The following is a 16,874-nucleotide window of genomic DNA, read 5'->3' as shown; positions in this document are numbered from 1 at the left end:
ATTCCAAGTTAATTATTTTGGTCAAATATACTGCATGGTTGATGCTTTATTCTTCTCAGTGTATTAAATCAGAAAGTACCTGATATCAGTATGTACTTTAGCATTAGTGGGTAATAAGTTGGATCACTAGGTTAAGTCACAGTCTTCCGGATTTCTCTGTTTAGAAGTACCATTTTCCTTTCATAATTAATAAGCAATCTGGGGTGATACTATGACATTGTGACTTTATTCCAACCAGTCTTTAACTCAGTAGTTTTAGTGTTCATTGATTCTTACTTGAGCCAGTTATTACTACAGTAATTATAAAGTGGTAATTTTCTATTTCTGTCTTTGTATATCTGTTACTTGACTTTTTCTCTAAAAAAGATATTTCCAGGAGCACCTGGCTGCCTCAGTTTCAGGGTCCTGATTCTGAGCCCCATGTTGGGTGTAGAGATTACTTAGAATGAAGGTTAAAATCTTTTTAAAAAATTAAAAATAATTAAAAAGATATTTCCCTGTCCACAACACATACTTTTTAAAGTCTTTGTTTGGACTCGCTCAGTTTTTATTTATAAGTTAATTCATAACTTCATTTTTTAAAATGCTTTCAACTTGGCCAGTGTCATCCTTTCCAAGCTGTTCTCTTGATGTGTTCCATTACTGTTCACACAACTAAGTTTCCAGGTTCATCTGGAACTTGGCCATTTCTTCAAGGAGCCCAGGTTTTCCTTTAGTGAAAAATCTTATTTAAAGGAGAATTCTGGGCACTAGTTCATTATTACATATGTATATTTTGACTTTTCCCATATGTAGAAATTTCTGGAGGTGCAAGGTAGCAACGTGCTACTAAAATCCCAGCCATGCCCTGCACATAATTATTCCTGCTTATGGTGATTGGAATGTTGATACATAAAGAGAACACACGGTGGCAGTAGAATCAAGATTAGTTTTGTAAACTACAGAGCATAAAGCAAGTCAGTTTCCTGTTTTTAAAAAATGTTGGCCTTGAGGCGCCTGGGTGGCTCAGTGGGTTAAGCCTCTGCCTTCAGCTCAGCTCATGATCCCAGGGTCCTGGGATCGCGCTCCGCATCCGGCTCTCTGCTCCGCAGGGAGCCTGCCTCCACCTCTCTCTCTGCCTGCCTCTGTGCCTGCTTGTGATCTCTGTCTGTCAAATAAATAAATAAAATCTTTAAAAAAAAAAAAAAGTTGGCCTTCACATTTTTTTAGGTTAAGTTTTGGTACATTATTTCCTGCAGTTAAAGCAGAAGTTATTTTTTCTTGCTTTGAGACATGAGAGTAGGAGTTGTTACCCTGGGCATTAGTTTTGCATTAGGGAAAACTAATCAACAACTTAAAGCTAGTGCTTTCACTAATTGAATGTGCAGGTTTCTTTTACTTTTACTACTGAGCGTTTTAATGTACATAGTTTTATCAGTAAACCAGCCCCCCCCCCCCAATTTCTTGGATGTTTTCAGTAACTAAAGCATTCACTAACCTTTGGAATTCAGAATATTGACAGCTAGTTATTTTTTTAGTCATACGCTTACTTTTTATACTGAAAGAATTCTACAGTAACAGTTTCATTGGGGCAGAACACATTTTATCTTGCCTCTTTCTTCCTTTGTGTTTCCCTTTTCTTTCCTTAACAAACTCCTAGATATCTGCATGGTTTTTGAAGTTTTGGGGCATCATCTGCTCAAGTGGATCATCAAGTCCAATTACCAAGGGCTTCCACTGCCTTGTGTCAAAAAAATTATCCAGCAAGTATGTATCCTAGTTTTTTCTATGTGGTGATTATTTTATATTCTTAAAGTGTCAGGAGTTTCCTATATCCAATAGAATTTTTATTTTAAAAACTAGGGTTTTTATTGTTAAAATTAGGTGTTTTATTCAGCCCCTAATGTTTATTCTCTCTTTAAGTGATTTAGCAATAATCATTTTTCCCAGATTCATCTCCTGTAATAATCATTAGAGAGGAAGATGTGTTCATTGCCTGGTGTTGGAAATTTGGAGCCTTTATCTGGAAGTTCTGGTTGCAAATATTTATTATTTGTTAATAGAGAATTACTATGTCAAATTATTACTACCTGTAGAACATTATTCAAGGGTATTTTCTAACATTCTGAATAGCTTTCAATATACAGTAAAGAAGTTTACTCTAAGGAAAATATTAATACTTCAGAGGGCAAATAATTTGTTTGGATAATGTGTTTTGGTGGAAAGAGCTCTAAACTGGCAAATCAAGAGACCTCAGTTCTTTATCAACAAGGAAATGTTAATTAAGAGATATCTAAATCTTTGATCACCTATATTTCAACATTTTAAGAGCATATTGACTTTTGTTCTCAGCCTTAATGTTCTTCATTAAATATCTCCAAATACTATTAGCTTTTTAAAACAATCAGCCTTTTAAAATTTTTTATTAATAGATGAACTCTTGCCTTTGCTCATACTTTACAGGTAATCTTTCTGGGGAAGTATCCTTGGTGCCTTATTAAAAATGCTTTATTCTCTGTTGAAAACTACCATATTGTTCTTATATTTTTACTTTTTAAACTGTTGTATTGTGATTTCTTCCTTCTCCAGAAAGGACTTGAATTCTGTGTTTTCAAGTCTACTGCTCTGTTCCCATTCAGGTGTTACAGGGTCTGGATTATTTACACACCAAGTGCCGTATCATCCACACTGACATTAAACCAGAAAACATCTTGTTGTCGGTGAACGAGCAGTATATCCGAAGACTGGCTGCAGAAGCAACCGAATGGCAGAGATCTGGAGCTCCTCCACCTTCTGGATCTGCAGGTATGTTTTCTTTAAGGACTTTGGTCTCATTAGAAGTTAATAAAAGTTCTGGGGCACCCAGTTGGCTCAGTTGGTTAAGCGTCTGTCTGCCTTCGAGCCAGTCCTGGGATCAAGCCTCCGCATCAGGCTCCCTGCTCACTCTGTCTGTCTCACGGTCTCTCTCTCAAATAAATAAATCTTTTTAGAAAAAGAAAGAAAGAAAAAAGTTAAGAAGTTCCTATTTTTATTCTATTACCAGGCAGTTAAGTAAAGCATCTCTCATTTAACAATAAGATACAGTAAGTACTTATGTGTAAGAAAGTCTCAGCCTTCAAGACTTTAAATTTTAATCTTCAGTATTGCTCTCCTATAGAAAGAACAAGTCTAGAAATTGTGTCTTCTAGATACAGATATTTTGTATACTCTAAGTTATTCATGATTCATATTCTTGTTTTAAAATATTTTTCCTTGTGATTCAGTGGCTATTTTTGATGTGTTTACCTCTGACCGTGATCATACATACATGCTTGCTTATAGATCAGTGTGATCTATAGAGGGGCAAGATAACTTTGCTATTAAGAACTTGAGTTTAGGGGCGCCTGGGTGGCTCAGTGGGTTAAGCCGCTGCCTTTGGCTCAGGTCATGGTCTCGGAGTCCTGGGATCGAGCCCCGCATCGGGCTCTCTGCTCAGCGGGGAGCCTGCTTCCTCCTCTCTCTGCCTGCCTCTCTGCCTGCTTGTGATCTCTCTGTCAAATAAATAAATAAAATCTTTAAAAAAAAAAAAAAAAGAACTTGAGTTTAGGGGCGCCTGGGTGGCTCAGTAGATAAAGCCGCTGCCTTCGGTTCAGGTCATGATCTCGGGGTCCTGGGATCAAGCCCCGCATCAGGCTCTCTGCTCGGCAGGGAGCCCGCTTCCCCCCTCTCTCTCAGCCTGTCTCTCTGCCTACTTGTGATCTCTCTCTCTGTCAAATAAATAAATAAAATCTTTTTTTTTTAATTTAATTAATTTAAAAAAAAAAAGAACTTGAGTTTAAGCACTGGATTGGATAGACCTGGTTTGAGTCCTGGCTTCATCATTGGCTGAGTGTTTTGAGCAAGTGTCTTGACTTCCTTTTCCCTCATGAAGTTCTTGGGATTAGTTCCATGTTAAAGCAGTTAATAGGTTGCCACACAGTAGTATGTGCTAAATAAATGATGGCTATGATTGTGATGCTTTTTTTTTTTGCCATTTAAGGTATAGATTTTAATTTTAGTAGTTTTATTATATTTGAGGAACTTTTTTTTTTTTTTTTAAGGAACTTGATCCTCAAGTTGAAATGTCAGTTACCATAGGTTTCCTTTAAAAAGGAAGACGAAAGAAGGGGGAAATAAGAAATTGTTTAATGGGCATAGAGTTTCATTTTTCCAAAATGAAAACGTTCTAAAAATATTACACAGCAATGTGAATATAATTAACACTGTTGAACTGTACACTTAGGAATAGTTCAGAGGGAAATTTTACCTTGTGTGGCTTTGACCACAATTTAAAAAAAAATTTTTTGAGGAAGATTCTACCTCCCACCTAACCTAAACTAACACCCATAACATGCTATGTTACAAATTATTATATAGCTCTTAATGCTGCTCTCCTTTTAAAACTGACCATTGCCAAGGGGAAGAATTAAGAGATGGGGATTCTAGGTGGGGATGAGGGCTGTTGCCTATCATTTTCTATTTTAAGCATACATAGGAATGAGATTTTTGCAACATTAATAGTGGAAACTAGAAATTGGGACTTGGATCTTTGCATGTATGGATTTTATCTGGAGAGGAATTTAATTTATTTAAATTCATTCTAAGTTTGCCAACTTTTATGTGTATTATTCTTTTTTAAAAGATGGTACTTGTACCAGAGTTGCTTTTAAAAACAGTGGTTTTCTCTGTAACATAAACTTACATGGCTTGCTGAATGCCAGGGTTCTTACTTAGTTTTCTTTTCTTTTCAGTCAGTACTGCACCCCAGCCTAAACCAGTAAGTATAAGGTGTTTCTATGTTTAATTCTGATCTATGGGCAATGGGCAGGGATTCCTCTGTTAGGGATCACAGTTTGTGTAGAGTTTGAAAACCAAAGAAAAAAATATTCCTGCGCTTCTATATTTTCTCCAGTGAATGCCCATGCATCTTTGACAAGTTTGTACTGGTGAGGCTCCTATAAATTTGAGTGTGTCTGAAAGTACCAGCTCCACAGTTGGCTCAGAGGACCAAAATTTATTGTTAAGTTTGTTTCTATTTAGTTTCATAAGAGTATCCACATTGTTTAAGTTAATGAGAAACTTAAGTGCTATGTTAGGAAAAGAGTGAAATTTAATTAGGAAATATTAAAGTTAACAGTTATCTCCAACTGGGGGTAATGGATTAGCCACCTGAAGGCTTTATCTGTTTGTAATCTCCGCCCAGGCTGACAAAATGTCAAAGAATAAGAAGAAGAAATTGAAGAAGAAGCAGAAGCGCCAGGCAGAATTACTAGAGAAGCGAATGCAGGAAATTGAGGAAATGGAGAAAGAGTCGGGCCCTGGGCAAAAAAGACCAAACAAGCAAGAAGAATCAGAGAGTCCTGTTGAAAGACCCTTGAAAGAGAACCCACCTAATAAAATGACCCAAGAAAAACTTGGTATAAATAGAGCATACACAAAAATTTACTTTAACATTACTTTATCATTGTTCTATAATATAGTGGTTTCATGCATACAACACATCTTGGGGGTGTCCTTATACAGTAAGAGTACAGAACCTTCATAAATATCAGGCAGGTAATATTCAAATGTAATTTCTGACTTTTCTATGAAAATGCAACATAGACTTCATTTTGCAGTTGAGTAAGGATAAGAAGATCTTTTTGTCCTTCCATAAATAGGTCTTAGATGTTCAGTCATGTTTTTATGTCACCCTGTATAAGTTCTAGAAAGCATTTTTAATCTTGTGGAGAAATTTTTTTGTTCTTTCACTCATACACATACACATACATCCTTTTTGTCTGTTTGTTCCTTAGAAGAGTCAAGTACCATTGACCAGGATCAAACACTTATGGAACGTGGTGTAGAGGGTGGTGCAGCAGAAATTAATTGCAATGGAGTAATTGAAATCGTTAATTATACTGAAAACAGTAATAAAGAAACATTGAGGCTTAAAGAGGATCTACATAATGCTAATGACTGTGATGTCCAAAATTTGAAGCAGGAACCTAGTTTCCTAAGCTCCCAAAATGGAGACAGCAGCACATCTCAAGAAACAGACTCTTGTACACCTGTAACCTCTGAGGTGTCAGATACTATGATGTGCCAGGCTTCACCAAATGTAGACCAGTCATTCAGTGAACAGGACATCAGCCAACTTCAAGAAAGCATTCGGGCAGAGATACCCTGTGAAGATGAGCATGAGCAAGAACAAAATGGACCATTGGACAACAAAGGTACCTAAACAGACATCCTTCCCCAGTACTCCTTCCCTGAATAGCATATTCATGAATTTCTAGTCTAAATCTACCATTGTTTTTATAAATAAAACTTCATAGCAGGTTCCCAGGTTACCTTCAGTGTGTAAATTTTTAGCTAATTGTGAATTGTATTGGTCATGTAGTGGGTGACAGCATTTCACTTGCCCTGAAGGCAGAGGTAGATTTTAATTGTGTAAGCTAAAGGTGTTGCTCTACTCTTTTTATCTTACAAAATTTAGTGAACTTTTCCAGTCAGAGGCCTGGGTATATTGCCTCAGAGAATTTTATTAACCTTTGGCTATGTTTGTGTTCACTAAACACTCTTATTAATGATACCCTTTGTCTGTAGGAAAATCCACTGCTGGAAATTTTCTTGTTAATCCCCTTGAGCCAAAAAATGCAGAAAAACTCCAAGTGAAGATTGCTGATCTTGGAAATGCCTGTTGGGTGGTAAGTTAAACTTAGTGCTGTGTTTTGAAGTGACTAGGAGTGAAGGAAAATTTGAACTTTAATGTGCTAAGGAAGAAAATATCTGTAAGTCTGTACCCAGATTGCCAGTTAACATTTTAGTGAAAATTTTTTCACTTTTTTCTTAATCTTCAATTATAGAAAAGTTCAAATATACTTAACAGAAGTAGAGAGAGTAGTATAATAAAACAGCCCCCACTCCCATTCCACTTACCTATCACCCAGGTGCAACAGTGTTAATTCCTGGTCAATCTTGGGGGATTTTTTGGCTTTTTTTGTGTTTTTTAAAATATTTTATTTATTTATTTGACAAACAGAGATCACAAGTAGGCAGAGAGGCAGTCAGAGAGAGAGAGGAGAAAGCGCGCTCCCCGCTGAGCAGAAAGCCAGATGCGGGGTTCGATCCCAGGACCCTGAGATCATGACCTGAGCCGAAGGCAGAGGTTTTAACCCACTGAGCCACCCAGGCGCCCCAGGGTCAATCTTGTTTTATCTGTATTCTAATTCCTTTTCATATTCAACAATGCTTATGTTCATACTTCCCCGATATTTTCAAAATTGATATTGATATTAATTGTAACCTTTTAACTCATTTAATATTTTGGACACTTAGTCAAACAGAAATTTATATCAAATTCAGTTGGTTATTTAGTATTCCCTAATCTACTTAGTTTTTTACACGTATTTGGTAGCTCTTTGCAGTGAGCATCTCGTTTGTTTTTTTTTTTTAAGATTTTATTTATTTGTTTGACAGAGAGAGATCACAAGTAGGCACTGGGTGAGTGGGCAGGCTCCCTTGCTAAGCAGAGAGCCTGATGTGAGATTCAATCCCAGGACCTTGAGATCATCACCCTAGCCGAAGGCAGAGGCTTAACCCACTGAGCCACCCAGGCGCCCTGCAGTGAGCATCTTTACTCACAAATCTTCGTATGGTTGTCCTTAGGACAGAACCTAAATATAGAATTCCTAAGTCAAAAAGTGCATGCTTTTATAAAAATGAATTTTTTTTTAAGATTTTTATTTATTTATTTGACAGAAATCACAAGTAAGCAGAGAGGCAGGCAGAGAGAGAGGAGGAAGCAGGTTCCCTGCTGAGCAGAAAGCCCAATGTGGGGCTCGAACCCAGGACCTGGGATCATGACCTGAGCCGAAGGCAGCGGCTTAACCCACTGAGCCACCCAGGCGCCCCTAAAAATGAATTTTTGATGTATAGTGTCCTTTAATAATATTGTTTACCTAGTTAAGAAATTGGGGGAGGGCATTATTTTTAATGGACACCTCAAAAATCTAGGATTGATTTGCACATAAATGGCACTACTCGGAGTCATATACATTGTAAACAGGAATGTTGAAGATTACCGAAGGAAAAACTGCATTATTAAAAATCCATAATAATATGTTTTACATTTATTTTTATACTTTTATACTTCAGATTTTTCTCTTCCATATGGCATTCAGGTAATTAGAATTACTCCACCATACCACGGTCTGATCTAGGCCAGCCAGTCTTCACCTGACTGACTGCAGGATGACTGCAGTAGTCCACTCACTCTCCCTTTGGTTGCCCATGTCCCCATAAGACTGTTGTCAGTCTATCAGAATGACTTCCCTCAAAATGAATGCCAAAGTCTTTACCATGTCCCACATACCACTAAGCAAATGATGTCTTCCTTCTGCCTGGAATTCTCTTCCCAAGACAATGTATAACTCATTTTCTTCAAGTTCCTATTCAGCTGTCATCGGGAAGATCGTCCCCTGAACACCTAATATAATAAGCAAACCACCACTATCCAAACCCATACACCTTTATTATATTCATTCATGTATTATCTCTCTCTTCCTCTCCCCACCCTATTTTTTTTCTCCATAGTACCTGTCACACACAGTCTAATACTATATAGTTGTTTGCTTACTGTTCCTTTTTCTAAATGTATGCCCCATCACAACAGATTCTTCTGTTCACTTCTGTATCTGCAGTACTTAGAAAAGAACCTAGGGAGGTGCTCAACAAATATTTAAGTCAACAAATTGTGAGTTGTGCTTTGGCCTGTCACACATGTCATGTGGTACGAACATCAGATGCTTCAGGCTTCTGGGCCTTTGTGTTTAGAATGCCTTTCTCCATTACTGTCTACCCAGCTGGCACACTTTTCTTTATTCTGCTACAAGTTGTCATGTCACCTTTACTACCACTATTACTCTTTTTTTGTCTGCATGTCTCTTCTCCTTTTAAAAAATGTGTCCCTATGCTAAAATGACTTTACCTTCTTTTCATTCATTCACTCCTTCAGCAAACATACTGGCACATGCTCTGACCTTGGTACTAGGACACAGTGTGAACAAGACATCAGTGTCTTGTCCTGCTGGATCCTAGTCAGATGTCACATCTTACTGATCTCTGCAGCATCAGCAGCATCTGGCATTCAGTAATGGAATTGTGTATGATTTTCAGATTGCTTGTTTTTTTAAAATATTCTTATCAGTTATGCATGTATGTAGTTTAAGTTGATTTAAAAATCTGTCCCCTTGGGGCGCCTGGGTGGCTCAGTGGGTTAAGCCTCTGCCTTCGGCTCAGGTCATGATCTCAGGGTCCTGGAATCGAGCCCCGCATCGGGCTCTCTGCTCAGCAGTGAGCCTGCTTCCTCCTCTCTCTGCCTGCCTCTCTGTCTACTTGTGATCTCTGTCTGTCAAATAAATAAAATCTTAAAAAAAAAAAATCTGTCCCCTCCCTTTGTGAGTTTTTTACTCCCCACACAACAGTATTTACCTTCATATTGCTGATAAATAACTTGGCTATGCTGCTCCCAATTTTTGGGGGGGGAGGCATTATACAGGATTTGCATGCCATCACTACACCCAGCCCCCATGTTCCCGACTTAAGATGATTTTGGCTGGTTAATCATTCTATGTTGCATTATTGGGACCCAGTGCTATCTTGAGGATACATTGTACTGATTCTTTCTCCATTTCTGCCTAAACTGTGTTTCATTTGCTTACTCATCTTTATACTATTTATTACTTAATTCAACTCCATACTTTCACACAGTGGTATAAATATGTACACTTTAATGCATGAGTATTCTTTCAACTTCTTCCTGAAGAGCTCTGTCTGGAACCTGGAGTCTTCTAACCTGTGTTCACCTGTTGAATTGCCCATAGGTCTGCAGCATTACTGCCATTCGGATTTCCTTTCACCATCATCCTGGAGATTATGTTTACTCTCTCTTTATATCCCCTGCTTTCTGTCTTTTTGATCTTTCTTGATTTACTGTAAAATTATTATTTTTTTTGTTTCTTGTTTGTGGTTTTTGTTTTTTTGTTTGTTTATTTGTTTTTGGAGTATATACAACTTGAAGTAGCTTCCTAAGAAGGGGTGTGTGAGACTGGGAGGGGGCACCTTGCATGTTTGCTAATGTCTCTGTCCTACTTTCACACTCAGTTGGCTGCAGACAAAGTTTTAGGTTGAAAACAATTTTCTTTCAGAATGTTTGTCATTGCTCTAATATCTTCTAGTTCCCTGACTTGTTGCTGCTAAAGACCATGGCCATTCTGATTCTTGATCCCTTGTATGAAACCTTTTCCCCTGTGAAAGTCTCTAGGATCATTATTTCACCGTGCTGTGCCTCACTTGCGTCTGTTTCTATCCATTATACTAAGGACTTGGTGTGCACTTTTTTTTTTAAGGTTTGTTTGTTTATTCATTCATTCATTTATTCATTCATTCATTTATTAAGTTTATTTAAACAATCTCTGCACTCAGTGTGGAGCTTGAGCTCACAACTCCGAGATCAAGAGCCACATGCTTTTCCACCTGGGCCAGCCAGGCACCCCTGGTGTGCACTTTTAATTTTGAAACTCTAGTTCTTTTGTTTTGACTCTTCCTTTGTCTTTAGGTTGGTTGGTTTTTTGTTTTCTTTTCTTTTATTTCCTTGGTTTCTATTCTCTAGCTCTGAAATGTCATAATTCAAATGTTAGACCTTCTGTGCAGGTATTATCTTACTTCACTCCTATTTTCTGTCATTTTCTTTTTGCTTTATTTTCTGAGAGATTTCTTAACTAGTTATTATATGCCTTATTTTTTCTTATTTCTCTCATAACATTTTTACTTCTCAAGAGTTCTTTGGTTCTCTGATTATCTCTCAGAGGATATAACTTATTATCCCATTTTTCACATTGTTTCTTCCTATGAGATGTCAGTTGCCTTCTTTCTGAAGGAAAACAGAGTGTTCAACATGCAGTTACTAGTCACTTGATTTCCCTGTTTTTTAAAATGGTACTCTCCCCTCAATTGTGTGGAGCATCCTTCAAAGACCCTTTTTTACCCACTCCAGAGAAAACCTCCAAATGATCTGTCAGGTCAGGGAAGACGCTGTTAGATTGCATCATGCCCTGTGTTCTGGAGCTCTGTTTCTTTTTCTTTTTTTTTCTTTTTTTACATTTTAAAAAATTTTTTTATTTATTTAACATATAATGTATTGGGGCACCTGGGTGGCTCAGTGGGTTAAAGCTTCTGCCTCCAGTTCTGGTCATGATCTCAGGGTCCTGGGATCGAGCCCCACATCAGCCTCTCTGCTCAGCAGGGACCCTGCCCCCTCCCCCTCCTGTCTCTCTGCCTACCTGTGATCTCTCTCTCTGTCCAATAAATAAATAAAATCTTTAAAATATATACATATAAAATATATATTTTATAATATATATATATATTTTTTTTTTATATAGATAAAATATATAGTATTAGCCCCAGGGTTACAGGTCTGTGAATCGCCAGGTTTACACACTTCATAGCACATACCTTCCCCAATGTCCATAACCCCAGCACCCTCTCCCTAACCCCCTCCCCCTGGCAACCCTCACTTTGTTTTGTGAGATTTAGAGTCTCTTATGGTTTGTCTCCCTCCCGATCCCATCTTGTTTCATTTATTCTTTTCCTAGCTCCCCAAACTCCTATGTTGCCTCTCAACTTCCTCATATCAGGGAGCTCATTTGATAGTTGTCTTTCTCCTATTATTTCACTAAGCATAATACCCTCTAGTTCCATCCACATCATCACAAATGGCAAGATTTCATTTCTTTTGATGGCTGCATAGTATTCCATTGTGTATATATACCACATCTTATTTATCCATTCATCTGTTGATGGACATCTAGGTTCTTTCCATGGTTTGGCTATTTTGGACATTGCTGCTATAAACATTTGGGTGCATGTGCTCCTTCGGATCACTACATTTGTATCTTTAGGGTAAATACCCAGTAGTGCGATTGTTGGGTTGTAGGGTAGCTCTATTTTCAAGTTTTTGAGGAAACTTCATGCTATTTTCCAGAATGGTAGCACTAGCTTGCATTCCCACCAACAGTGTAGGAGGGTTCCCCTTTCTCCACATCCTCGCCAGCATCTGTCATTTCCTGACTTGTTAATTTTAGCCATTCTGACCGGTGTGAGGTAGTATCTCATTGTGGTTTTGATTTGTATTTCCCCAATGCCGAGTGATGTGGAGCACTTTCTCATGTGTCTGTTGGCCATCTGGATGTCTTCTTTGCAGAAATGTCTGTTCATGTCTTCTGCCCATTTCTTGATTGGATTATTTGTTCTTTAGGTGTTGAGTTTGCTAAGCTTTTTATAGATTTTGGATACTAGCCCTTTTTTTTTTTTAAGATTTTATTTATTTATTTAACAGAGATCACAAGTAGGCAGAGAGGCAGGCAGAGAGGAGGAAGCAGGCTCCCTGCTGAGCAGAGAGTCCGATGTGGGGCTCGATCCCAGGACCCTGGGATCATGACCCGAGCTGAAGGCAGAGGCTTTAACCCACTGAGCCACCCAGGCGCCCCACTAGCCCTTTATCTGATCCGTCGTTTGCAAATCTCTTCTCCCATTCTGTCAGTTGTCTTTTGGTTTTGCTAACTGTTTCCTTTGCTGTGCAAAAGCTTTTGATCTTGATGAAGTCCCAATAGTTCTTTTTGCCCTTGGCTTCCCTTACCTTTGGCAATGTTCCTAGAAAGAAGTTACTGCCGCCGAGGTTGAAAAGGTTGCTGCCTATGTAATCAAGGATTTTGATGGATTCCTTTCTCACACTGAGGTCCTTCATCCATTTTGAGTCTATTTTCATGTGTGGTGTAAAGAAATGGTCCAGTTTCATTTTTCTGCATGTGGCTGTCCAATTTTCCCAACACCATTTGTTGAAGAGACTGTCTTTTTTCCATTGGACATTCTTTCCTGCTTTGTCAAAGATTAGTTGACCATAGAGTTGAAGGTCTATTTCCGGGCTCTCTATTCTTTTCCATTGATCTATGTGTCTGTTTTTGTGCCAGTACCATACTGTCTTGATGATGACAGCTTTGTAATAGAGCTTGAAGTCTGGAATTGTGATGCCACCAACTTTGGCTTTCTTTTTCAAAATTCCTCTGGCTATTCAATGTCTTTTTTGGTTCCATATAAATTTTAGGATTATTTGTTCCATTTCTTTGAAAAGAAATGGATGGTATTTTGATAGGGATTGCATTAAATGTGTAGATTGCTTTAGGTAGCATAGACATTTTCACAATATTTGTTCTTCCAATCCAGGAGCATGGAACATTTTTCCATTTCTTTGTGTCTTCCTCAATTTCTTTCAGGAGTACTTTATAGTTTTCTGAGTGTAGATTCTTTGCCTCTTTGGTTAGGTTTATTCCTAGGTATCTTATGGTTTGGGGTAGAGCCCTGTTTCTTTAAAAGAGTGGTTGTTGTTATTTTAAGATTTTATTTATTTCAGAGAATGCTGCTAGAGAGCATGAGGTGGAGGAAGGAGAGAAGTGGAGGGAGAGGGAGGAGCAGACTCCCACAGCATGGAGCCTGACCTAGGGCTCCATCTCCCTGAGATCCGTGACCTCAGCCAAAACAGTCAGGTGCTTAACCGATTGAGCCAGCCAGGCATGTCATCTTTAAAAGATGTTTAAGGCAGTATTTCTGGGTTAAATCCTACCCTCACTTGCAGTGATTCGTGATACTGCCAAACCCTGAGCCCTGAGGCAAGGAGTACTCTGGTATACATCCCAGTGCTTCTCAACTTGCACTAGTGGCTTATTCAGTTTTCCTGGATCCACTAAGATGTTTACCAGTGATCTGTTTTTCAACTTGTAATTTTATTGCTCTAACTTCTTTGTCATTCTCTGTCTTTGTTAGTTCATGTTTTAAGAATTAACACTGAATTCTTACTAAGGTGGAGTTTCAGGAGTGGGAGGATGTGTGTGTTTGTATCTGATCCACTTTCTTTACTTTTGCTGATTCTTGGCCTCATTTATCATTTACAGCATCTTTCTAAAGTAATAGTGAGGCACAAGTAGTAAAGACAACTCCCTTGAACAGCATGTCCATTTTTCTAAATGTATCACTGAAAAGAATGCCTGAACCCAATTCTAAAGAGCGTGTGTGTGTGAAGGTTTTCCCACACCAAGCAGTTCTTGGACAGTAGTCTGAGAATTCAGCTCAATTCTGACATTATCTACCTGGAGAAAAATGAGATTCCACAGGTAAAGGGCTCAGTTCCACAGACCTCCCTCCACTTCATATCCCAGTTGCAAGCCCAAGTTACCTTTGCTTCTGACCAATTGGCTATAGATTGGAGGTTCCAACAACCCCCTCCAATTCAGGATGCCAGTCATGAGTCCAGGTTGTTACCTGTACTTCTGACCAACTGGCTGTAAATCAGATATTCCCACTGCCCTTTCTTTGGGTTTGGCTTATTTGCTAGAATGACTAACAAAGCTCAGAAAAACCCATTTACTCACTACATTTCCAATTTATTACAAAGGATATTAAAGAATACAAATCAATAGCCAGAGAAAGAGATACAAAGGGTGAGGTCTCAAAAGAGCTTGGGACCTGCCCCAGTGGCATGTGGCAGCATTCTGGTTCCTCATTGTGGATGCTTCCCAAACCCCCTCCTTTTGCATTTTTGTGGAGGCTTCATTACATAGGCATGATTGATTCACTTAGCTGGCCATTAGTGATTATTCATTCTACAGCCCCTCTTCTCTCCCCAGAAATCAGAGATTGGAACTTTCAGTCCCACCCTCTGTTCATGGTTAGTTCCTCTAGCAACCAGCCCCCATCCTTAGGTGCTTTCCAAGTCAGCTCATTAACATAAACTCAGTTGTGGAAAGGGGCTTATAAATAATAAGACACCCATTTTACCTTTGGCTCTGAAGTGTTTTCAGGAACTGAGGACATATAATAAATATACTCCCTTTTGTTCTTATTGTTCCAGAAATTCCAGGGGTTTAGGGAGTTTTAGCTAAGAAGAGTGGATAAAGACCAAATATATGAGAGAAATGCATTTTGAATGACTCATACACTTGAATGGCTATCTGTGTATGTCTGTCTTATAAATTACAGTATCATAATTGCAAGCAGTACATTTCCACTTCAGACTCCTTATCTGAGCCCATTGTTTTCCTGTAAAACCACTTCCCTAAGTCTTTCGGTCTCTGTTTTTGTCAGCAGACAGCTAACCCTTTAGGCCTCTGCCACTGAGTTCCTACTGTCTCCTACATACAGCCATTGAATTTTTAAATTCTGCTTGTTCTTTCTTTGGCTGTCCCTGGGTTTACTCTTCCCTCTGCTGTTTCCACAACCAGTGCTCAGATTTTCATTACTGGCCACCAACCAGCAAATGACTGGAATGATATCCTCAGATATCTCGTCATTCTCCCTGGAGCACACTTTCCTGTGTGTTAACATGGAGTGATGCCAGATGAAATCCAAACTCTGTCCTAGCAATTAACTGTATGTGGCTTTGGCAGGTATCTTTCTGTTCCTGTACTGGTGATGTGCTTTCTCCTGGCAGAGGAGTATAAAAGTTGCTCTTTTTGATCAGTCTTTATCCCTTTGGAGCTCTGGTCAGTACTGGTTTCCTACCTGAAGCTTTCTCTGCCTAATATCTCCTCTTCACAAATGTTCTTCTTTGGGGTGCCTGGCTGGTGGCTCAGCTGGAGGAAGATAGTGACTCTTGATCATGGGGTCATGAGTTCGAGCTACATTGGGTGTAGAGATTATTTAAATAAATAAAACTTTAAAAAACAGGAACAAAAACCAAATGATCTTCCTTGTTTTTGAATTCCAGTAGGATTAAAGAGTCATCTTCCACACTTTTTTGTTACATGTTTTTTAATATCTGGATTTTGTTTTGTGTCTGTGACTCATTTTAAGCTTTTTTCTGCAATGTTTTTTATTATGGCCAACTTCAAACTTACACCAAAGTAGAGAGAATAGAACACTGAAACCCTCTGTCATTATACTAGTGTCACTAGTATCAACTCACTGCCAGTCTCTTTTCATCTATACCCCCACTCTGCCACCCACTCCAGATTATTTTGAACTATGTCCCATTCCTAAATATGGCTTGCTAAAAGAGGACTCTTTCGGGCAACAATGACACCGTTGCTGCATCTACAAAGTTGGCAATTCACCAATATCAAGTATTCAATCTGTTTTGCCAGTACCTTACAAACATTCTTTTAATTTTTTTGTTGTTTGAAACGGGATCCAAATAAAATCTGTGAATCCAAAATTGGATACTATGTCTCTTAAATTGTTTTTGCCATAGTTTTCCCCTTTTCTTCCCATGCAATTTATGTTTTAAAGCGATTCTGATTGTTTTGCTGATTGCATTCCCATGGTACTTAACATGGTCTCTTTTTCCCCAAGAATCATGTTTGAGTTTTTAGAGGAGTATGGGGGATGGAGGAGAATGGGAGCAAGAGTTCTTTATAGATGGTGCTTACAAGATTCTTGAAACTTGAAGCCTGATTTTTTATTTCTTCATAATGAGCACATAACAAGGAAAGTTTGAATTAAACCTAAATTGGTGGCATTTATTTGTCGAAGCACTTATTACTATTGACAAATGACCAACTTAATTTTTGCTTGGGGTAATAGTTCTCCATTTCTTAAAAAGCAATTGTTATTCCCTAATCTGTATATCTATATTATGGTTAGACTTATATGTTCGTTAAAATAATTTGGAGTAGATGGTGTATTAAAGCAAAGTACTGTTTGGAGCTAATAGCGTCAAAATGTTACTTTTAGTAAACTAGCTAAATGAAGACTGGTTTGAGGAAAATAAGAGATTTATTTTAATCTCCATTTTTTTATGATTTGTTACTTTTTAGAATAAGTGAATTTTAAAATACTGTGTC

At 38.3% G+C, this 16,874-nt stretch overlaps 1 protein-coding gene across 1 annotated transcript in view; it reads left to right on the top strand.

Annotated features, from left to right (window-relative positions):
• The window catches only part of SRPK1 (SRSF protein kinase 1), an 82,266-nt gene that overhangs the window by 51,882 nt on the left and 13,510 nt on the right, over positions 1-16,874 (top strand). The window contains 6 exon segments of the mRNA XM_047733211.1: positions 1,640-1,746; positions 2,619-2,784; positions 4,749-4,774; positions 5,201-5,414; positions 5,793-6,212; positions 6,586-6,686. Of these exon segments, the coding sequence (XP_047589167.1) occupies positions 1,640-1,746; positions 2,619-2,784; positions 4,749-4,774; positions 5,201-5,414; positions 5,793-6,212; positions 6,586-6,686 (1,034 nt within the window).

This window comes from Lutra lutra, chromosome 6 (assembly GCF_902655055.1).
Source record: "Lutra lutra chromosome 6, mLutLut1.2, whole genome shotgun sequence".
Classification (NCBI taxonomy): Eukaryota; Metazoa; Chordata; class Mammalia; order Carnivora; family Mustelidae; genus Lutra; species Lutra lutra.
The sequence above is the reverse complement of the archived record's forward strand: the minus strand, read 5'-3'. Positions and strand labels throughout refer to the sequence as shown.